The sequence below is a fragment of the Lipophrys pholis genome (genome assembly GCF_963383615.2).
Source record: "Lipophrys pholis genome assembly, chromosome: 21".
NCBI lineage: Eukaryota > Metazoa > Chordata > Actinopteri > Blenniiformes > Blenniidae > Lipophrys > Lipophrys pholis.
In genome coordinates, this window is record NC_137649.1 from 16,184,658 (window position 1) to 16,207,744 (window position 23,087).

Here is a 23,087-nt window from a genome sequence, read left to right on the forward strand (position 1 = left end):
TGATAAACGTGTTTACTTTATACTGCCAGATAAAAAAAATGTCCTATAAACTTCTGGTGACGGTCTCTTCAGGGAAGAATGACGGCTCAGTGGGCGGGAAGCACTATTTCCACTGTAACCCTGGATACGGGGTGCTGGTGAGACCCGACCGGGTCACCCGCGGTGGTACGAAACGCCGCCGCCAGCAGCACAAGCGTCGGAGTGCCAACCTGTCTGGATCCAGCCCCAACCTGGCCGCCCTCACCGCTCTGGCCAAAGGCGAAGGCAGCGGGCCGGCAGCTGGACGCAGCCGAGGAGAAAACCGCAAGTCCTGGAACACCTGAGGAATCTGAAGTGCCCAACCGGGAGGCGATCACACGGTTCAAGACACAGACGCTGTGCAGCGGTTTGTCCTGGCAGATTTGAAACTGGTTTCTACATCTGAACCGTCACTGGAAGTCGGAGGAAACTCATGACGGTGTTCCCCACCGACGTCCCTGAAACTGCTGTTTTATGAGAAAATCTGAATGTTTCAGGCAGGTACATAGAAACATTTGTTTTCTTTAATTTCATATTTATTCCAGCTAATAGAAGCACTGCCTCACAATCAGTACAGGCTCATCTGTAGATGAGCCTGTACTGATTTCACACCGGGAGTCACAAAACTGAAATGACTGGACGACACTGTAAAGCATTTTATTGCTCTTGTTTATACGGTATGAGAAACACTGCATAAGGATACCCGACTCAGCTTTTATGGAGAAAAAAACAACCTGCTGCTGTTTAAAAGTTTTGCCTTAAAAGTGGAAGGTGCCTTTAATGATACGCAACCAAATTTACTTTTGTTTATGGGCTGAAGACAATTCAGGAACTGTTAAATGGCCTCTTGAATGTGGATTTCTACTGTTTGACTCACTTGCACTCTTTTAAAGATGCATTCTGCTGCCAGGCTGAAAAGAAAACGGCCTCACGTTTTTTTTTTTAACCAATGAGTTGCCTGATCAAGGTTTAACTGTCCAGCATGGATTTGTGTCAGGTTTTTTAGAAATGTGCCCAACAAATGGAATGCAACTTTTTAAGGTTTTAAAGTACAACGAATATGGACTTAAAAAGGGGGGTGGGGTCGACAACAAAAGCTTATTTTTTTCAGCTAATTCTTGCGATCTATGTTGGTTTTCAGTGTAGTTCAGTTTGAAGCTAAAAAAAAAAAAACACAAAACTTATTCGCACAATATTTGGCAAGCCAGAATTTCTTCACCGTGCTACTACAAAAGGTTTTGTATCTTTGTCGCTTTTGAACCACTCTCCTAATTTGATAAAGCCTTTCTTTTTGATATTTAAAGAACATTGTGTTTTTGATGCTGAAATTAAAGCTTTCATTTTGCAAAATCGTTTGTTCCCAGTTTCTCTACTGGAAAGCTGCTTAAATCTTCCGCCTGCAGTGGTCAACAGGTAGAAATACTTGAATAGTAATGAGGTGTTTGTTTTTTTTACTTAAGATTTTATTTTTTTTGTTTCACATCAATAATTTGCTGACTTTAATGTATAATTTTTTTTTAAATGTACGCAGAGACGGAGATTCACAAATGCATTCCTACAAAATTCTCACAATGCAATAAAACCTTCTGGATGTTCGCACCTTTTAGCAGGTTTTGGACCATAGCTACCTGATGGACACATTGCCTGGTAATTGATGTCAACATTAGAATTTTTCAGCACATTTTTCACCCGTGACGTCTTGAATGCTTATTTATTGAACAGTGAAGATTTTATATGAATAAATGTTAAACATGACCCAGAGAGAGAGGGGAGTCATCGATATAGCTTTATTCTCTTGTACATTTTATATATATCATACTAAAATAAACACAAGTTAAAAAAATGAACAAAGAAACTGTACAAAAAAATGTATATATACTACATCTTAATTACAGAACAGTCTACTGTCCAAAAAAGGCACTAAATTCTGAAATGGGCAATACAGTAAATTTTGAACAGAACTAGATTTGCGATTGATACGACAGCATTCAGTCCTCTTTATCTGAGATATACTTGGATGAGGTGAACGGGGTTTCACTGGGGGGTGGGGGGAACGAGGGGAGGGGTCTGCGTCAGGTTTGACAAGTAAAGAGCACCTGAGGGTTCGTTCTTCCACCTCATGAACGTTAAACACTGGAAGGCAGTTTCAAAGTGTCTGAAAGTGAGAGAGAGTAATCTCTTCTTCCCCCGAAACCACTAAAACGTCACGTCCAACTCCAAAGAGAAACCCGAGCCGACAGGAAGCGCACTGACTGAACTGTGCATCGACAGGTTTGTCGCCTCACTTAGGTAGGCGTCGCATAAATTAGGGGCAAGAGAAACACCACTGTTAAGAAAGACGCTCAAGGCACAAACACTAACAGTGTAAAATTTGCATTATCAGGATGACTTGAAGAATTTCACCTTATCGTTAAAGTTTCCAGAGTTTGTTTTTTTCCCCCCACAACTTTGAAGTGGTTTTAAAGATTAAAGTAATTTTATTTTTGATTAAACGTTAGCTCGTGATCAGAAACATTTGGATTGCCTTGAACAAAGCGGTAGTTTTGACGATAACAAACAAACGTATTTATCAAGTCTCTGATAGCTAAGCTTGCGGAAGTATAGGCTCTGTTGGGAAAAGTTTGGTTGAATTTAACGACTTCTTCACCCGTTAAATAGTCGAGTTTCACTCTGGAGTTTAACGTGACGTCCCTCTACTAAAAGACTTCCACGTACGTCGCTTTCATTCAGGCGAGTGTTAAAACAGCTGTGCTTCACCCCGCAATACCTATAAATATAATGATCAAGAGGAAATTGTCACAATTTCAGTGGAAGATTTTTTTTGGGGTGGGGGGTGGGGGGGGACATTTTTTCAAGCTTCACCAACACAGATTCTTAATTTTCATAAGGTGCATCATTGTTTCTTTCTTAAATTAGCTCACACACATGGGGGGGGGAGACTGCTGTTCAGCCAAATAAAGCATGACACTAAAGGGAACAAAAACTAGTGGAAATTATTACAAATTAAAAAGAAAATCTGGAGAAAAACAAAAGATTAATTTAACAATAAAGCATGTTTCATTTTAAAACATATGTCATTCTTTTTTTTTTGTACATTACCATAAAAAATGAGTATAAATACATATTGTGTTTATCTTTCAACCCTTCTTTTGGAAACAGGTCCCAGAGCGGATCTCTGGATCGCAGCTTCACACAGTAAAATTAGCTTCACTAGACTAAAACTCGGACTGGGAGGCGACGACGACGACACGTCGGCCGCGGGATGGAAACACTTTGAGTGTTGGAACGGTAGGAGGGGGGAGTCGCGGGCCTTGGTTCAATCCCGCCACGTTAAATACTTTCCCAGCTCTCCAAAACAATCATAAAGGCAGGAATTCCTTTTAAAAGGTACCAACGAGTTTGGGGGGGATGTGCTCGTTCACTTTGTTTGCTTGACGATCGTTAGCGCTCTCAAGGCTGTACGCTAAATATGACGCTAAAGGAAGCATGCTATCGCTTAGCGTCCAAAGACGAGGTACAGTTCCAACTTGGCTAAGAAACACTAAAGTTCACGTCAATTGTTTTGCCTCTTGTTTGTCGTTGAGCTCATTTGAGTCATAAGCTGCTAGTGCTAAGCTAAAGCTAGTGTCGATGAGTTATAACCCATAAAAGTGAGACTCAAAATTTGCGGCCTCATGGCTAAACTTTATACATTAAGACTTTTCTTCTTAAATATTTGACAAAGCTAACCTTGTTATTGACATTTGATTTACGTACGAAGCTCAGCAAACAGTAATAATTAGTATATTACTGTTTACTTAATTTAAAACTAAAGATTATGAGTAAACTTGAGATGCTAATTCCACATTTCAAGTTTTGCAAATAAATATGCTAAGCTAATGTTAGCTTGATACTTAGCATATTAAAGAGTTGTTTTAGGACTTATAAAATTTTCACTAACTCTTGTGGGGAAACTATTAAAAACACTCAAGTATATCTATTTGAAGAAATGTACGGCAGCCATTTCAATGTTATTTGATGACAATGCTATGCTAATACAGTTCTTAACTCTAGCTTCATATTTAGCGTACAGGCGTAAAAGCTCTCATTGGCAAAAGAAGTGGTTGTTTTCCCATAAAACTCTTAATTCATTCAAATTTCAGTTCTCGTTCAAACATTACGATTTACTCAAGAAATGCAAATACTTGGGTTTAAATTTTCCCACCAAGACAGGTCCAGAAATGGGTTTGGAGGTGATTTGTTCAGAGCACAAACACAAAGATCATTTCAAATATCACCACTTCAAGCGACTTCGAGTCCCAGATTCCCTTCCCGGTGGTGAGTTTACCTTTGAGGCTAATACAGTCATTTCGTTAAAAAAAAAAAAATGCCTCGAAAGCTTTTGATATAGTTTTCTTTCTTTTTTTTTTTTTTTTAACTATTTCCAGTGTGGATTTAGTCTGATTTCATATCTCTGATATTACAAAAAGCACATTACTTAGGCTAATATAAAGAGGCAGCGTCACAGAAGTAGTAAATAGCTTCGGGGTATTACTTTATATGTCTGGCTTGCTAATACCTAGCTGTACTGACACAGGCCTGCTGCAGTATCGAGCGGCCGTCGGCTCGAGTTGCTTCGCTGAACATGAGCAAAGACTTCCGTACGCCAAAGGAGTGAGTAGAAATCGCTTTGGATTACTCAGTTTTCAGATAAGTCTTAGCTTAGCATCTTTTCCTTTGGCATGGACGACATTTTAAACAAAGCAAAGTTTCCCCTTAATAGATTAGCTTACAAAGTTAGCTAACAAAGTTAGCTAGCACATTGACCCTAAATTGATCCTCTTAGCCTCGAGTACTTTAATAGTATCACTGGGGACATAAAGACAAAGGCCAGATGATGGCGTGAGGCTGAAACGAGGAGGAAGAGCAAAGTGAAGGAACTCAAACCGCTGCTGAAGTTGGATAGAAACCTTCATTCTGGCGGGATGGTGAGGTTTTCGTTGTGCACGGAGTAACTTCTCTGAGGTGCATGTTGTCCGGAGAGCCTGCGTAAACTGCGGAAAAGAAAAGAAACGGCTGAAATTAAGGCTACTTTCCTTTCAGCAGAGACTTTCGAGGGATGTTCGGTTTTTATCCAAAATAGCAGCTCGGCTGTAAAAAGAACAAAAAAAAAAGAAAAGAAAAAAAAGAAGAGGAACAAAAAGCCGTCTGGTGACGAAGACCGTGGAGGAGACAGTAACAGTTCGGTCTGTTGGGTAAGGAGGGGACGTGGCTCTGTTCCCAAGGGGATCGTTCCCAAGGGATGTAGCTGTGTTCCCCAAGAGGACTGTTCCCCCAAGAGAACTGTTCCCCCAAGAGGACTGTTCCCCCAAGAGGACTGTTCCCCCAAGAGGACGGTTCTCCAGGGGAACTGTTTCCCCAAGAATACTGTTCCCCCAAGGGGACACAGCTCGTGCCCGAGGGGACTTTTTGCCCTAAGGGGGTGTAGCTCTGTTCCCCAAGGGACTGTTCCCGTTGGGACATGGCTCTGTCCCCGGGGGGGGGGGGGGGGTGATGTCTCCCTCTCCTGATGAATTGCACAATGACGTGGCGACTTTGAGGAAGGTCAGGAGGTGGATGGACACCATGAGCTGAGTGTGACAGAGAACCATAAGAACCATATATATCCATTATATATATACAGTACACGTTATTTTTCTGAGGTTGACGTTGAGGTGAGATAGACTGAGGAGCGGCTCGGACCACCAGGGGGTCGGGGGAGGAGAGGGAGGAGGTATCCTGTGAGTGTACAAAGATCCAACTGTTCAGATCACAGCCACTTGTTTCACCTGCTGTGAGTCCACACTGAGGAGGGTAACGGGGGTATTTACTGATTACATGGACGACGCTGGAGGAGGGGCAACGAGGAGGGAACCAACCCACTAAAGGCTGGTTTACTAAGTAGCTTCATGTTGGTCTTTTTCTTTTGTGCCCCCGCTCTCCACTCTGGCACCCTCCCTCCGACGCGCCTCATTCGTCCTCCAGGGACTCCGTCTTGATGTCGTTGGGGACGCCGCCGGTCCGGGACAGGGCCAGGATGGTGTGGTTGACGGCAGCCATCTCCACAGCCAGAGAGATGGGGTCCTGGTGCTCGCTGTGCGCCGCACTGTCGTCCTGCGGGAAGAAGAAAGACAAAGAGTGGCACAGGAGTCCACCTCCAGTTTCCCATTGAACTCTACGACCGTTTGTTCATATTCCTCTATTCTTTGAAAGGTTTCATTTCTCTTCAAAAGTGCCTCAGACACCTATTAATCCAGAACATATTAATCGCCCTCTGGTGGCTAGTTACGGTCAACAAATCAACAAAATCGACTGTGAGAAATGAGGACAGAATGTGCAGGTTTTAACAGTGAGAACATATCTTCTACCTTCGTGTGGCACCATGAAGCCGTCATATTGAATCCTCTCAAGTTCATCTGCATACTAAAGCAGGTGAGTGAATACTTTTGGGAACATAGTGTACGTCATGGACAACACATTGAACACATTCAACTATGCATTTTGTGAAATTGTGACGGTGTTTTCCTTTTGTTTTGTAGTATAGCTGCTCTGCAGCTTTACAATGGCTGTGACTATCCCAAAAAATTATACTGTTGTCCAACACAGTGGAAATTCATATAAGAGGACAACTATAGGCTATTAAGACCCACAGGTTTATACAGTCAGTGTTAACCAGTGGTGTAAACAGGAACCTTCAGAGCGTTTTCGTTCAGTGTACCTGTGTGGGCGAGGTGGGCTCCAGTCTGTAAAGGCCAAACGGTCGGCTGAGGGGTCTCTTGTCAAAATAAGGCAGGTCACAGGCCTGGAGGTGGTTCAAACAGAAACGCTCTGTTAGTTTGTTGCGTGGCAGACAAAATTTCCTTTTGACCCCCGTCTTCAGTCCATCCACCTCGAAAGGAGGCCCGCAGGTCGTTTCATTTAAATCAGATCTCATCATCTGCAGCTAAATAGCAGCCTGCAATAACTCGCAGCCAGACCATTTTCCTCTGTTTTTATTGGTTACTGGAGGAAGGAAAGAGACATTTGTTGATTAAGCAACGATCCCTGACAAAATAAAGAACTGTATGTCCTTTCTATATTTAGGAACGGATGCATTCGGGAGGAGAAACACTCTCTCTCACACAAAATAATTAGCTTCGTCAACTCAGGGCTTGTTTGTTGGAATGGACGATTTAGGATGCATCAATGCAGACTGCTGACAGCTGAGGAAGCTCTCTGTGAGCCTGAGTTCTTTCTAAACACACCGGTTGTAATAAATGCAAGGAGATGGACAGCAATGAAGGATTCAAAGTGTTTGTGCTTCTCCAACAAAAGGCACAATGGTTAACATCTACTACAACATCATCTGCATACGTGGAGATTCAGTTCTCACATACAGCGAATACTGAGCGGAACAATAGGATGAACAAAGAGTTTAAAAGAGAATGCATGTTTATATTGGATTGTTCTCTGCATGTGGGGTCGTATCACAAAAACACAGCACTGATTAGTAGCCGGGTAAGAAAACTACTGTGTCGATCAGTAATCCCGGTCCGTACCTGCTCTGAGAAATCGTTCCCGTCGATGTCGTCGCTGTTGGAGTGTCCGCCCGGACTCTGCACGTCGATCCCGTGACTCTCCAGGATTGTGGCTTCTTGGAGGAAGAGCAGATTGTTAAAGTTTACCATGAATCCACCTGATTATCTCACAACATACTGACATACCAGCGGTAAACAAAGGCCGGAATTCTGGTTTTCAACAATAAATATCCATCAACAGTAAAGCTGGAAAACAACTTAAGATCTAATGTCTGAACTGTGACTCCTTGTTGGAGTACGATTTCAATGTCGCCCCAACATTTCTGGTTGGTTCATTTTGCTATTAAACAAAGAAAAGCAGAAAATACATTACAGGAAACATTTTTCTGAAAATGATTCAAGATTAATGGAATGTTGCCACTCTGGATCGAACACATCTGTCTTTCTGCCGTCCAGTGTGAGACTGGCTTCGTGGGGGAGCGAGAAGCTGAACAGGAACCGGCTTCAAGCCACAAGACAAGAAGACTTCAATCATCTTCTCTACTGAGCTGCTTGATTCCAGCTGATGGAGAGGTGCTTCAGTTTCATGAGAGTTGTGATTAATCTGCTCAAGGACATCTCTGATATTAAAAGAAAAAAAAAAAAAGAGGGTAATGACGGTGAAAAGCCGCTGATCATCCACATTACCAATGTTGGCCCGCCTCTTGATCTCTTTGCGACGATTGGCGAACCAGTTATAAACTTTGAGGGAGGTGACTCTCTCCAGGTCCGACAGCTTCTTCCCTGCAGATTAAAAAAAACAACAAAAAAAAAACAATCTTCCTCACAATCTTATTTTTTTTCATTTATTGTTTTGTGACTTATAGCCCTGATAATACAGCATCTCCGTAAGAGAATCCGGGTTTTGCTCCACTCAAGTGTTTTACCTGGTTTCTGAATGACGGCATTGCAGGCGTTTGCGATCTCCTCCCGCTTGGCCTCGTCCGGGTACTGGTTGTCGTTGAAGTAGCTATAAATAGCAGCCGCGATTAAATTAATTTGCCCGCACAAGGACAGTGTCAACAAAGCGGCGCTGCCGCTCGGCCCTGCGTGCCGTGATAGGAGATCTATGGAAGCGCGCTCACCTCTCCATCACGGCCAGGCACTCTTTCCTCCAGGTGAAGCGGCTTCCCCGGCGCAGGCGGAAGGTGCCGGGGGCCGTGGTGAGCGGGGGCGGGGTCTGCCTCCACTCCATGTCCTCCAGGGGCAACGGGGCGGGCCGCATGTTGAGGGTGGCACCTGGACGAGGACGGGTTAAGATTTCAGCTGGGGACGCATTAAAGGAAAAAAAAAAAAAACACACCGGCGGGTGTGTTTGTGGTCTGCAGGAACCGTGAGAACTGTCTGGAAGCAGCGCGTTGGCTCAGGCTATTTCCTCGCCACGATTCGACGTGTGACGTGATCCACCGGATTGTAATTCGTAGTTGCTTGCAGTTCTGTCGGTCTTCAAATAAACAGTAAACTAGTGATATATATTCTGCAACCTCGCACTAGTCTGGCCAAGTACTGTGATTTTACAGTATAATACAATTTTACTACATCATCTCTGCGGCTGCTCAAGGTCAAGGGACTCCAGCTGAAGAGACTTTACAAGAAAACCGGTCTCAGTATTGATAAAGAAATGTACGAGAACCACATTCTTCTCTACAAGGACTCTATCTACAGTTAAATCACAGTTTTGTTCAGTAAGAATTATTCAGTCCTGCCAACAGGAACACACCTATATATATATATATTCTCACACCCGGCGACCTCCAGTTTCTTTCTCCCCATTTTTTCCTCAACTGACAACTGCACCTCACTGAGGAGATTTTTCACTCGGAAAAAATAAGAGCGGCTCCACCAGCAGCTCCACCACTTCCAAATTTCCACCTCCCTTCTTTTGCCCACATGTCGGATCTCATTCAGAAATGTAAATCATTTAAATGCCATCTTGACCCGGTCGTGCGTTCCTCCCTCTCACCCCTGATCACTGCCATCATCTGCTCCTCCCTCACCTCTGGTTTTGTTCCTTCATCCCTCCGATCTGCTGCCGTGACCCCCCGTTCTAAGGAAACCCGGCTCAGACCTCAACAACTTCAATCAACATCCATCTCATTTCTGATTTGCCATTTCTGCCTCAGATTCTGGAGGAAAAACAACAAAAAAAACTGTTGCATTCCAACAACCTCCATGAACAGCTTCCTGGTTAAATGTGAAGGACCCGTGTGTGACAGGGACCCGTCCTGCGTTTCAGTGGTGACTTGTACTCTTGTTGAAGAGGGTTTAGTGGGTCACCCTGCCACGGCCCAGGTTATCAGGGCGGGCATCAGCTTTCTCCGCAGCAGTGATGGAGGGGTGTGTGTGTGTGTGTGTGTGTGTGTGTGTGTGTGTGTGTGTGTGTGTGTGTGTGTGTGTGTGTTGGGGCTGGGCTGGGTCCGGCCATAAATAGCATGGAGCAGTTTCTAGTGCTGACGGTGTTGGCAGGGCTCCACTGAGGAACATGCCGCAGAGGACGAGGCGTGGGATGTCTGCCGCCCGGCTATAGGTTGAAGTGGCGCGCACGTCCACGTGCACGGTCTGGATCTGAAGGAGGCCTGCCGTTCCTGCCGTTGACCGCTGACACTGCAGTAAGGAAGTCTTCATTCGGATATAGGATGAATGAAGTCTGAATCGAATTTTAAAGGAAAACAAATGAGACGACTAAGCTTTGCCTTTTTTTTTCTAACCTCCAACGAGAACAGCAACTCAAACACCATCTGACTTTATTGAAGAGAATATATATAAATCAGCAGCACAACTTGCTGGTCACAAACCGAGCTCTTCTTTCTTTTTTTTTTAACTGTACAAACAGGATGTTGTGTAACAACTACAAATGTTTCCATTTTCTACTTGGTGGTAAACTTTTAAACTTGAGATGCACTCCTCTGTCTTGATGTTACTGATTATCCAACAGTGGCAAAAACTTACTGTAAATCAGCAAGCGTCTACTTGGAGTTCATCAACTTTGAAATGACAGAAGAACTAATCAGAAGCTTATAGCAGAATCGACTAAATCCTCTGAAAATAACAAGGATTCCACGTTTGCGACGGACAAACGTCGCCTTCGCTTCCCTTCATTTACACTTGGTCATAAAATTTCATTACATCCACAGAATTTTTTTTTTCGAGATTTGACTTGAATTTCACGTTTTAATTTCTAAACTAGAAAAACAGCCCCGACCATCCCCGTACATTTTAAAATGACAAGAACCAAAAAGTCGCTAATGTCGTGAATATTGTCCAGAGAAGAGTTTAAACAAGCCAAACGTTCAAGGTCAGTGAATGCAAATCATTTTCCCGGAAAAAAAAAAAAAAACTAGTTTTCAAGAACTGCCCTTGAGAATATTACTGATTACCAGAATATATGTGAAGTGAACATTCGACCACTCGAACAACTCAAGTGTGAAACTACACGCCACACAGAACGATGTTGCACAATATTTCAACCGACACGGTGAGGTTGTGATTTACCACATGGCTTTGATTTATAATACTTTCATCAACTTTCTATCAGTTTTAATGTAAACACGATTTAATGAGGTTCAGTCGGTCCTTTATCGTGTGCAAATACGCTGAAACTGCCATTTTACAAACCTCTTTACGATTCGTATTGTAATTAAAATGAGGAATTCTGTCATATCAAGACTTGCAGGTCCATGTAATCAGAAGACAAGAGTGAGAAAGCGAGGCCGCCGCTCCTCGTACACCACGAGGTGCTGACGACTCCAACTCGTCTCATTAAGAGTGTAAAAGGAAACGGCAGGCGGCACAGTCTCATCCTACTGTGCTACCTTTTCCTGAAGCCTTCCTCGTCGCGATGAGAAACAAGCTCCCAGCTTCCTCTGCCTCCGAAACCCCATCCGTGTGTGTAATCACGTCGTCTCACAACGTCGGCATAATGAAGCCTCAATAAAAGATTTCCGCCTCGACTCTCACACTCGGTGGTGATCGTTGGTCAAATACCAGATGCCCTCCCGTTTTTCACATCGGAGGATAATTTTCACAGGTTTTTGTTAAGTTTTCTGAAACGGAAAACCTTTTCCAAACAAATGAGACAAATTCGAGAACATAAGATCCGTACCGTCATGCCGTGTTCATCCGAAATATGCACATTGTTTGCACAGTTTGGGCCCTCGCAATACGAAACCTGGAGCCTCGGACTGAACTCCGCAAAAAAAAAAAAAAATCAACACTGAAAGAAAAAAAAAAAAAAAGAGAGGCGCTTGTACCTGGCGTGGTTTTCTCCAGCGTGTACCAGCGGTAGAAGGCTCTCTTCTTCTGCTCGCTCAGGTCGGAGCCGTGCTGCAGCAGCCAGTGGGAGATCCTGCTCTGGCTGATGCCTGGAAAGCAGCCACACATCCAATTACGAGCTGCAGACGGTCCCCCGGAAAGGTTTTTTTTTTTTTTTTTTTTTTTAACAGCCGCGGGAGGAGAACACCGGCGTTTTTCCTCTCCCTTCAGCTCGGGAATTTATTCCCTGTCCAAAACTTTGTTCTCCTTGTTTTCCTGCTTATCTATTAATCTGCTCACTGTGAAGGTCGGTGTGAGCTTTTTCTGCTTAGATTTGACAGATTTTGACCTTGGAGAAAAAAAAAAAAAAAATATATATATATATATACATCACATCATTACTCAGTTTCTTTGGTGACAAAAATGTTTTGGACATTTTTAGTTTCTGCACGACAGATTGAAAACAAATACGATATGATGGAAACTTGGATTTCATCAACTTTGAAATGACAGACGAACTAATCAAAAGCTGATTGATACTTCTTTTTTTTCACTTTTCTGCACCATTTTTATTTATTTTTTTTTAAATCAAATAAGAAATCGTTGAAAACTGAATGCATGACAGATTTTCACATCTGTCATGCATTCTAACAATTCATGGTTTTCAAGCTGTCTTCAAGCTATAGAATCACCTTCAAGGTGCAGAACTTTGAACTTGGAGGTTAATCTGTGACTTTCGCACCCCTGCTTCATTTTGCACCGTGTGCTTTTCAATGGGAGTGTTGATTTTTGCCCGTTTGTGCTTTATACATACGCGATAGTTCTGTTGCGCTGGTTGTGTTCTTACTTCGTGTTCTACTTCTTTTGACAGTTTTCATGTTCACAGAGCCTGCTGGACAGTCTGCATTTCGCCGCCATACTTGCGCGCCTAGGTGACAAATACAAAATCTAATCTAATCTAATCTCAACTGCCCGTAGCTGTAAATGTGTGTATGTGATTGTGTATGTTTGCCCTCATGGTCAGCGAGAATCAGCTCCAGCAAACCCGAGTTGGATAAAGGGTATTAAAAAAAATGACAGGACGGACAGGTGAGGAGAAAACAAAAGTTCGCTGATAATTGGCTGCTTTCATTCTGTCAGATAAATGGTGTGGAGGTCAACTTTAGCGTGCTGTGGAATATGGCGTGGTTAAATATTAATACGAGGTCCAAAGAGCTGACATGATGTGTCAAAACAAACCCGTTGGAGACATGAGAAGAACATGAGATGATCAGCAATTTGTATGTCAAATATTAATGGAGCGTGTACACATCTTTAAGTTACTGTGCAATCGGGTCATCATCAAGCCCTCCTTTAAGGCACACTATTTCACTGTGGCCATTTCTAAGAAGAAATAATTCATTACAGTACACGGTACAGTGGAATTCGACACAGACTGCGGAAAAGACAAAAAAAAAGAAAGTAACCTGAATTCTTTTGTGTTTGGCAAAGCTGCAGTGAAATGCAACGGCCCACTTGAAATCTATGTTTAAATCCGAATCACTAATTCAATCAGCTGAATAAAAATCTAAATTATCAACAGGTTAAAGTGAGAGAAACTAGCCACCAGGGGGCAACGAAGCTATTATCCCATGTCTTTTATTAAAGTTGCTGATTCAGACATCTTTGGTCCAAATTAAATCGCCCCCTTGTTGGTAAGGTAGTGTGCTGGGAGCAGATCCTCGGTCTTACTCTGCTTGTTTGGGAGCTAACCAGCATTTGAAAATGAACATTTAACACTTCCACATACGGGTTTTAGGTTCATGATATTCTCTCTTGGTGGTAAATAGCGTTAATATTAATCGTTGCAGCTTATCAGTGGATTAACTCTCAACTGAACTTCATACATACACAAGCTGTGTATCTGCCTCTGCAGTCACCACAGGTCAACTCACATCACTGGAAGTTTCATTGTGATCAGAACAAGTGTGCGTGAAACTGTTAAAATGAGATGCCACATCAGGAGCAAAGCAATGTGTGTGTGTGTGTGTGTGTGTATGTGTGTGTATGAGAGTAAGAGTGCTACTAACCGGTAACTTGTGCCACCACTGCCTGAGAGATCCTCCTGTTCCCCAGGAAGGCTTTGATCTCCTCTTTCACCAGACTGCTGTCCCTCCTGCACAGAGAACCCAGACACACGGCTGAATACAGCATCGGCAGGAAGCAAACAGGAAGCAAACACACGAGGCAGCAGCTCAAGGACGAGCATCGTTTTTAAAGAGTGCGTAAGATGAGCAGAATGAGGTGTTTAACAGTGGCTGGAAAGATCTTGTTGAACTTCGTTCATGTTTACAGCATGTCGTTCTCTGCCCGCGTCTGTGTGTGTGTGTGTGTGTGTGGTTTCAAAACCAAAACGAACATCAGTACCCACTAGTGGCCCGACAGCAAAACTACATCATTTTCAATATTTCTGACGGTTCCAGGGAAATGGGCATTATTTTCAAAGCGTTTTTTCCACACACTTTGAACCCTGCAGCTTAAATAATGATGCTAATTTATGGATTAACGAGCTTCGTGCCTCTGATACATGAGTGATGCGTTCAGTTGCATCACGTAACTCCGAACTTTTTCTTTTCTTTTGAAAATTTGGTGGGTGCAGCTTATATTCAGGTGCGCTCGATAGTCCGGAAATTACGGTAACTGAAAGCATCTTCCACACTGCAACGTTTTAAATACACACTGGTCTCTGCCATTGTTATCAAAACGTTTCCGTGTGAATGTGAATCTGTTCTGAAACGAATTTGCAAAACACTATCGCTTTTCAAATAAATTGTTATGCACAAAAGGCTGTTCAGCCCAACTGCTACAGAATAACGGCACCAAACTGAGGGTCAATCAGCAGTTTGCCGCCACATTTAAATCTCAGGCGAAAGAACAAATCTTAAAAAACTCTGACTTCTTTCCTCTGGACTTCTTAAGTCAAACAATACCACAAATGGCAGCACATCGACGATCAAACAGCCGCAGTAATGAAAGGTGCACGGTTCATTGAAACATAATTTCCAATATGTAAATCGCAATACCAATATATTCGGTGCATTGTTCAACCCTAATATGGAGTCAATTCAACAGAAGTACTCATGAAGCGAAATCAAGAGATCTTTAATAAAATGAGCCGTTTATAGTTTTTTGAGAACCAAAGTTTAAACCAAAACCATGGGTTAGTTAAGACTTTTAAACCACTGATATTTACACTAATTCTACCATGTCTAACATATTAAATCAATGCACAAAGAAGGTAAAAATACTTCTGCAGAAAGGCTCGGCCTGATCGGGCGAACTTATATTTGTGGCTGTGTTGCATTTATTCAGTGCTTTTGTGTTCCAGATGAACAAATCTGCAGAGGAAAAACCCATAAAACCACTGCTTCTTTTTTAGTCTGGTCTGCATTCTGACTGCATTATCAGTGCATTGTACTTTCCGTTTTTTTTTTTTTCTTCTTCATGATTGCTTTCACACAATCAGCGCTGCCTTTCAGACGAACACAAAAGGCGGCGACTCTGCGAGCCGAGCCACAATCAATGATCTATATTTTCAAAATGTATTTAATGTGCGTGTTTCCACTGTCTCAGCCGTCGGCTGGGAGAAGAAAGGGAAAAAAAAAAAAAAAGCACATGCACAGACTTGCAGGAACAGAGGATGTGCAGTCACACAATGTACCCACCCTGCTTTCTGGCGGCGAGCCCAATCCCCTCCCCTATATATACACATTACACACACACACACACACACACACGCATGCCAACGAGCTTATGACAGTCTTGGCCTGATTCCTTCTTGGTGCAGCTTGTGAATATTTCTCAGATGTGTAAACTGGTTGGTGCATTTCTCCATTCTGAACGTATATTTTCTGCCCCCACCACCACCGCATGCCCAACTTTTAGCGGCTCTGGTGTTCAGGCCGCACGACGGACGGCAGCCTTTGAATCAAGTCGGCGCGGGAGAGATTCGCGCTGTCAAACGGAGGAGGCATCAAAAGGTCCTGAGTGCTCTGTTGGCATATTTCTGCAAATGAAAATGCGTCACGACTCTTTTGACATCCAGCATCAATATCCTCCACGCCAGCCTCTCTCGCGGCACGGCTAAAATTAGAGCTAAAAAAAAAAAAAAAGGAAAAAAAACCTGCTGCTTGTATCGACACCGGTGAATCAATGTAGCACGGGGCTGCTGTACAAGACTGAGAGGAGGGTGAGTGAGGAGGGGTGACGAGGGGAATGTTGGGTGCCAACTGGAAAGGGCCGAACCCCCGCCGAGACGGAAATGTGCACTTGAAAGTGAGTTGGGGGGGGGGGGGGGGGGGGGGGGATCGGAAAGACGCCCGTGGGATTGTTGACAAGCGGCAGGCTGGTGTCGCGCCCCCGCAGCCCCGCCGAGCGAGACGCTGGAGAGTCCTTAACAGGCGGCGAGGACAAGGGGGCTTTTGAGCGCTACTTAACTCTCGGGGGCTGTCGAAAGAGGACGTGTAATTTAGACGCAGAGGCAGTGCCAACGAGCCAAACGGGACGCTGAGGCCCGGGCCCGAAACGCCTATCCTTCCTGCCGCCGCTGGCACAAGAGCAGCTGGGAGGCAGAGGGAGGAGACGGCAAAGTGCTGGGGAGAAGAGAGACGGTGGCGAACATGAGGAGTGTGACAGATCCTCAAAGTGGCGGCGTAATGAGCCCTAGCGCGTGATCCCAAACCTGTCCCCGGATGTTCTTGATTCTCATTTTATGCAATGTTTCCCAAAGCCGGTTTTTTTTTTCCTTTTACCCCTTTCCCTCTTTAAACATGCCATCTTTGGCCCTGAAGGCTTTTTTTAACGCCTCCAACAGAACACTTCTCTATTTATGCAACCGTCTTTTATAGACTCGGAGCGTACTCTCAACAAGAACGCCTCTATGCCCGTCTTTCTTTTTTTCCCCTTTTTAATTCATTTTTATTAATGCTCCCATCACAGGATGTACATCTTCATGTGGTACATTGTGTACAAGACAAACGTACTCGTCACAAGTGTCATGTGGTCCGACGCTATAAAAGAAAAGCCTCGCCAGCAATCAAAGCAGTGAAGACGTCTCTGCCAGCCTTCCCACTTTTGTCTTTATGCGCTCCCGTCTTTGATGACGGAACTGAACGTCTGCGATTTTGCACCGTGTGGAGGCTTCTCAAACTAGAGGAAAGACCCACCTCCACAAACCCGAGCTTGGATAAAACAAGTGTAGAGGACAATTGATGACCCGCACTAAACTGATTGACTGCTTGGACCGTCTGACCTTTTTGACTTTGGTGATCTTGCAATACTCTCTCAACACTCTTCGTACGATTCAAACGATGTAAAAGAGTATATTCTATGCGTCCAAATTCCAAGAAGATAAGAAGGCCAAAGAGAAAAGAGGAAGGTCAAGGGTAATCACGATGGTGACGGCAGGAGGTCGCACTACTGTCGGTATTGACTGAGGCAAAATCGGAGGTGGCCTTCACGGCAGCGGTGGCAAACATCTCGAGACATCACACGGTCACTTTTCGAACACTTAAAACATTGATTCTAATCTGAGACTGCCCCCACAAACACCGGTGGCACGTCTACATCTGTCAGAACCGTGAGCTACAAGTAACCTGACAGAAGTACGAACGTAAAGGACGCAAAATATAGATGGAACACAGTTGAGCCTCGACACTCCCCGAGACCTTTTGTAACGTCCGTGAACATGATCTCCCCAGAGGAAAACGTTTCAAACTAAAAGCATCAATCATGTGTACTGAACCGCAGTTTTTTTTTTTACAAACTATGTTTATGGCATTTGAGGAGATTCTTTAGGTTTCCATTATCGGGTTTACTGTGCTGCGACAAATTCCACAACGGCAGGCTCACTCTTAAATTAAAAAAAACACAAAACAATGCAAGTTGTGTTATTTGTGTTTTCCTGCCGTTGCACCTACATACAGCTAAAATTTAGCTCAATGTATTTTGCCTCTCGTCTTACTACTACATCACAGAAACTTTAAAGAACCATGAGATCAACATGTGCCAGTACACTTTAAGACCAAAATTCACCCAACAAGGACTAAATATCAATTCTTTCTTTCTTTTTTTTTTCTTTGTTTTTCTTTGTTATTGGAAGGTGTTTGCCGTGGAGGTGGTCACACACTTTGGAATAAATACTGAAACCGGCAGCCAAGTGAAAAAAGAAACGACTGGACTGTCAACAAAACAAGCTGAAGAAATCAACCTTTACCTTTCCACTGTTTGAGTCAATACGGCTTTCAACAAAACCATTGATCAAATATGTTGGTTCGTCCAGTCAAAGAGTTTCAAATGTCACTGGAGAACCTCGTTCTCGCAGAAAGACATGACATCGGTCTGCCCACCAATGTAAAAGAAGTCCAAAGCTACATGCAACAATGACGAAAAATATAACTTTATCGAAATGTGGGGAAACAACAGTCATTTGTAGCAAGCTGACAAACCGAACTACACTTTGCACCACACTCTTGGTTCAACAGTGGCAGATCAAACAGGTATTGAAATATTTATGCACACATGTACAAAAAAAAAATAAAAAATAGCATTTACATCTTGCATACTTTTCCTTGTAGTATAGAAACTAAGAAGCATCACAACATCACCACACATCCAAATAAGAATACAGTATATAAACATTCTTCCTTTCAAGGTTGAAATATAGTTTAGATTTTTTTTTCTTATTAAAAAAATCCACAAAAGATTTGCTTCAAATAATCATCTGCTTTTGGAAAAAAAAAAAAAAAAAAAGTCACATGCTTCTACTTCGTCACTTTGCGATGGGACTGTTAGTCTTATAACCAAGGTCAGGAATGAACTCCGAGGCCTCGTTTCTAAAAACATGGCCGTGTTCCAGCAGCAGCTGCACACAATGGAGCTTCAGTTGCGTTCGCAGTTGGTGCTATTTAATTACCCTTGACATAAACTGTATTTCTAGATTTTATTTATTTATTTTTTTTATTACGAGCGCCGATGCCAATGAAGTCGGCCCCACTCGCTCTCCAAACTCCAATCCTGGTGACCGACGGATTACACCCGCTCACATCGAACTGCTAATGCACCTAAAAGCCTTCAAGGTGTTGTATGGTCACACTCCAGTGGAGGACATCAGAGCTGCACAATTTCTCATCATTGCGGCATCAATGGGTGCAATAGGGTTACGCAGATTTCTGATCCGATCATAAACAGAATGAGCCAATCAGATGGGAGTCCTGCCACTGGGTGGATGCGAGTGTGTGAAGCCACAAAAGCGTAGCGAGCGTTGTGATGGTGAAGCAAATGGCCTGTGGTAAATGGCTTCCAGAGTTCCACGTTTTCGATACATTAAAGTTTTCCGAAACCCGTAGCGCTGCACACGAACAATCACGGCTGCGGTGGAATTTTCTGCACATGTGCGAGTCGATCGAACATTAACCTTGTTGGGTTTCAGAATGAATTTAACAGCGCTTCCTCAACATAGTTTAACCATTAGAACTGGGTTCAAATCACATCGGATGCACTCAGGTCTGAGATCAATGGAGACCACGCTCATGTTCCGCTCCGTGAACCATTGTCTTGACTGTTCACCGAAGTTACTGTACATCTAGATGAAAATCACACAATCGAGCCACACAGCAGGTAAACCTTTGTGATGAAACCGATTGGATTCCACGTCATTATTGAAACATTATTTCACGTCTGGTTCTACAGGACAGACGCACAAAAATCAAGGATGTTTAACTAAAAACAAAGTCAAACTATTTGCAATCAAGACAAACGTGGGGACGATTTTAATGTATTTGTATATTGAGATTTGTTTTTTGAAATAACAGTACTCTTTCTCTTGGCCCTAAATATGTCAGTTCTTCCCATCAGCGAGACACAATGTTTATTATCTTTGATGATTTTTTATTATATTTTTTTTGTGATTCTGACTTCTGCCCCGTTGTTAGGGCCGTCAATCACAGAGTCCCATGCTTTTGAATTTGTGCAACAGGAGTGCACGGTACATGGCGACATAACTAATCACAGATCAGTTTTTATGGATCTTGATATCGTAAGAACGATAAATTTGCAAATAATTATCGTAACACTGGACAATATTAGCACATGCCCACCATTTGTCTATCTTATGGCTCACTAACAGTAAATGGAGACATTTCTCAAGGTTATAAGTTTAAAAATGCTAAAAAAAAATTTAAAAGTTTGCCACATAAAGCGTTCCTTCAGATTAGTCACTACTGACCTCATCAGCTCCTCCACTTTATCGTCGATGTCCAGATCTTCCTCCGTGGCCTCGAACCCGAACGCCCGTGCCGCCGCCGCGCTGTTCACCGGGTACCGTGGAGGAGACAGCTTTCCGTTGGGGGTTGCAGCGAGGCTGTCGCGCCCGTTCTGCGACAGCGCCACCAGCGACACGGGCGACGGCAGGATGGCGGACGGCGGCGGCGGCCCCGGTGGAGGGGAGGTATCGTAGCTGTTGCTGGGGGAGAGCCCGCCACCGACCCCGCCGCTGCTACTGTTGAACTGCGTCTGCGTGGATGTGGAGATCTTGGAAGAGGACGAGGCGGCGGAGGGGTCGCCGGCGCCGCCTTCGCCGCTGTTGCCGTTGCAGGAGACGGCGGAAGAGGTGGTTGTTGCCGAGGCAGTGTTGTTATTGATGAATGACGTGGCGGCGGCGGCGTTGGAGGCAGAGTTGTTGGTACAGCTGTTGACCCCGCCTACTCCGTAAGAGGAGGAGGAGGAGGAAGAGGTGCGGCGGCCGAACTTGTCGCCATGCTCCCGGTCCAGCCGGTCCAGCGTTTCCAGCGCGTGCAGGATCTCCTGCTTGGTCATGCCGGTGCGACGCAGCCGCTGCAGCAGATCTATCTGCTCGATGGTGAAGCGCGGCTCCTCGCTGAACTCAGACATCCTGCTGCCCGAGGAGAGAGCAGACAAAGAAGTTCAGGAAGCCTGAAGAAAGTGTGGAGGTTACAGAGATGGAGGAAAGTCGAGCATGAATAAGGCAGATGAAGAGACGGCAGAAGAAATGAGGGAATTAAGTAGTAAAGAATGAAAAAAAAAAAAGAACGTGGCTGCAGAGGGGGAGGAAAAGGAATCAGAGGAGAGTTGGAGGGAGAAAGTGGGGAAAAAGGAGAGGAAGAAAACAAAAAGGCAGCAAATAGGAAAAAGGAAGACAAGAGCGAGAGACAGAAGTGTGAAAGAAAAAGAAGGCAGGGGAGGGGCTGGGCACAAGAAAATCTGCTATTTTTGGGAAGCAGCAGGCAACACGCGCACAGTGCCGGAGTCACCTTGACAGCTGATGCTATCTTAACGTTCTGACTGTCGTTCTTTAGGAGCTACAATACGTCCCCACCGCTCTGCGCACCACCCACGCCGTATGTTTTTCATAAGCAATTTGCAGCGCTCAAAATCAATGCAACTGGAATCAGACTGCGGCAGATTGTTTTTCTTTTTTTCTCTCTCTCTCCCCCCCTCTTTTTTTCTTCTCCATTTTCCGTGCCGGCCCGACCTCTGCTGATATGATAAATGGTTTAAAAGGGGTCACTGGCATTTCTCTACATCTGTGTTAAAGTATGCAGAGCACAAGGAGGGAGAGAAAGAAAGGGGGGGGGGGGGGGGGTACTTCAGAGCACATGCAGGATTTTCACATCATCTCCATCAAAGAAACTAACATGACCGAGGCAGGGGGGCTTTCAGCAGGAGGTGTGTGAGGGGAGTCACTTTGGGTCAGCACTGAAATGCATTACTTCTGAGGCAGGACTGGTCTGGGCACACTGGTGAACATTAACCAGTCCGCTGAAAGTCATCCTTACGAATTCATGAGGCGAAACTGTAAATCATTACCGGGCACACCGTTCAGGCTGCAGAACGCATCCCATCCCAGAGAGATGAAGGGAGGAAAGGACAACTGTAACACGGGTTACTGTAAAAGGATTCTCACACAACAGCCACGAGAGACCGGCGCTCAGGGATCGACCATGATCTGATCTGTTCACAGTGAAAACACAAGCTTCATGCATTCATCCACATTCTCCACAAGCCTGGATGTCAGTCACTTTTGTTTTTTAAAAACACAAACAAAATGTTATAAAAAGCTGGAATTTTTTGATTTCAATCTAACCTGTCGTGTCTTTAAAACAGTGCACTTTCTTAATGATCCAGGTGGTTTAAAAAAAAAAAAAAAAAAAGAAAAAGTGGCCGGGGTTGGTGGTGTGTCCTCTCCCACCATGTGTTTTTGTTTTGCTGACTCTGGCCCGCAGTGAGAGCTCAGATCTGCCCTGCTGCAGGCGAGCTGCTGCCTGATGCCCGATGCCAGCTTTCACGCCCTTTTTTTTAACCTAAAAGCTAACGTTAGCGAATGTTTTCTGTGGCAGGCGGACAATGCCCGTGTCTTTTAACACCACGCAGCCCGCCGACGCCAAAAAGCCCTTTTTCTGTCATTTCCTCCCCCCAAACCAACCTTGTTCCGCCTGATCATTCGCCCTGAAAACATCCGCTTCGGCACCGCGGAGGACGGCTAGCAACTTCACGAGAGCGTCTGGGAAGTGATTAGCATAACATGCTAGCCGTGCCAACGCTGATCCGAGCTGACGATCGCCGCCGTTTCATATTAATAACATCACTTTTCTGGGTTAAAGTACACCGCTCACCTCGCTTCAGATCGTCCGCTTCACCATCTAACTTCGGAACCGGAGCAGAGAGCCGCTTGTGTGGTTTTGGCTGCAGCCGCGACACAGCGGTGTGATAACAGTGCCCCGTCCGACCCTTTTCCAAGGATTTCTAATCAGAGGCGAATTATTTGCCTCTCCGCTTTGTCTGTCTGACAACAGCCATATTGACAACTAACACCTCCGAGGGGCACGGAGGGAGTTGTAGTCCTGACGCGGCGCGCGGCTCGGACCGCACGGCGGCGTGCTCCTTCCAAAAGGACTACAAATCCCTGGATGGAGCGCGAGCGGGGCCGCCGGCCCGCTGAGCTACAGTTGTCACTAAAAAGGCGATGCAGTTTTTAATGTGGCCACAGCGGCTCAGGGAGCCTGCAGCTGTGAACCTGTCAGAGTGCCCGGGAGCTGAAGAACAAGCAGTCTTCGTCAAAACACCAACGCCAACGCTTCTTATCAACTTATATTTACCAAAACACCAAACCAACGCTTATTTTCAAGTTATATTTACCAAAAACATGAGGCTAACAATTCTTGTCAAGCTATATTCACTGAAGACACC

General features: G+C 44.4%; 2 protein-coding genes across 6 annotated transcripts in view; one reads left to right on the top strand and one right to left on the bottom strand.

Annotated features, from left to right (window-relative positions):
- The window catches only part of LOC308126085 (kinesin-like protein KIF13B), a 43,632-nt gene extending 38,489 nt beyond the window's left edge, over window positions 1–5,143 (top strand). For all 3 annotated transcript variants that reach the window (XM_080490190.1, XM_080490192.1, XM_080490191.1), the window contains one exon: window positions 73–5,143. In XM_080490190.1, the coding sequence (XP_080346316.1) occupies window positions 73–323 (251 nt within the window). In that variant the 3' untranslated portion in view covers window positions 324–5,143. The remainder of the gene's footprint in view (window positions 1–72) is intronic.
- LOC308126086 (homeobox-containing protein 1-like) lies at window positions 1,790–22,707 on the bottom strand. 3 transcript variants are annotated; one of them, XM_080490195.1, is made up of 10 exons: window positions 22,514–22,707; window positions 20,107–20,775; window positions 13,913–13,998; window positions 11,843–11,953; window positions 8,678–8,831; window positions 8,480–8,562; window positions 8,241–8,336; window positions 7,575–7,666; window positions 6,755–6,838; window positions 1,790–6,150 (listed from the first exon to the last, which is right to left on the bottom strand). In XM_080490195.1, the coding sequence occupies exons 2-10, from the start codon at window positions 20,769–20,771 to the stop codon at window positions 6,007–6,009; spliced, it is 1,515 nt and encodes a 504-aa protein (XP_080346321.1). In that variant the 5' UTR covers window positions 20,772–20,775; window positions 22,514–22,707; the 3' UTR covers window positions 1,790–6,006. The 3 variants fall into 3 exon arrangements, with proteins under 3 accessions (XP_080346321.1, XP_080346319.1, XP_080346320.1); XM_080490193.1 differs by having other exon boundaries at window positions 7,575–7,669; XM_080490194.1 differs by having other exon boundaries at window positions 7,575–7,669; window positions 20,107–20,772; window positions 22,514–22,634.
- Window positions 22,708–23,087: the final 380 nt, after the last annotated feature.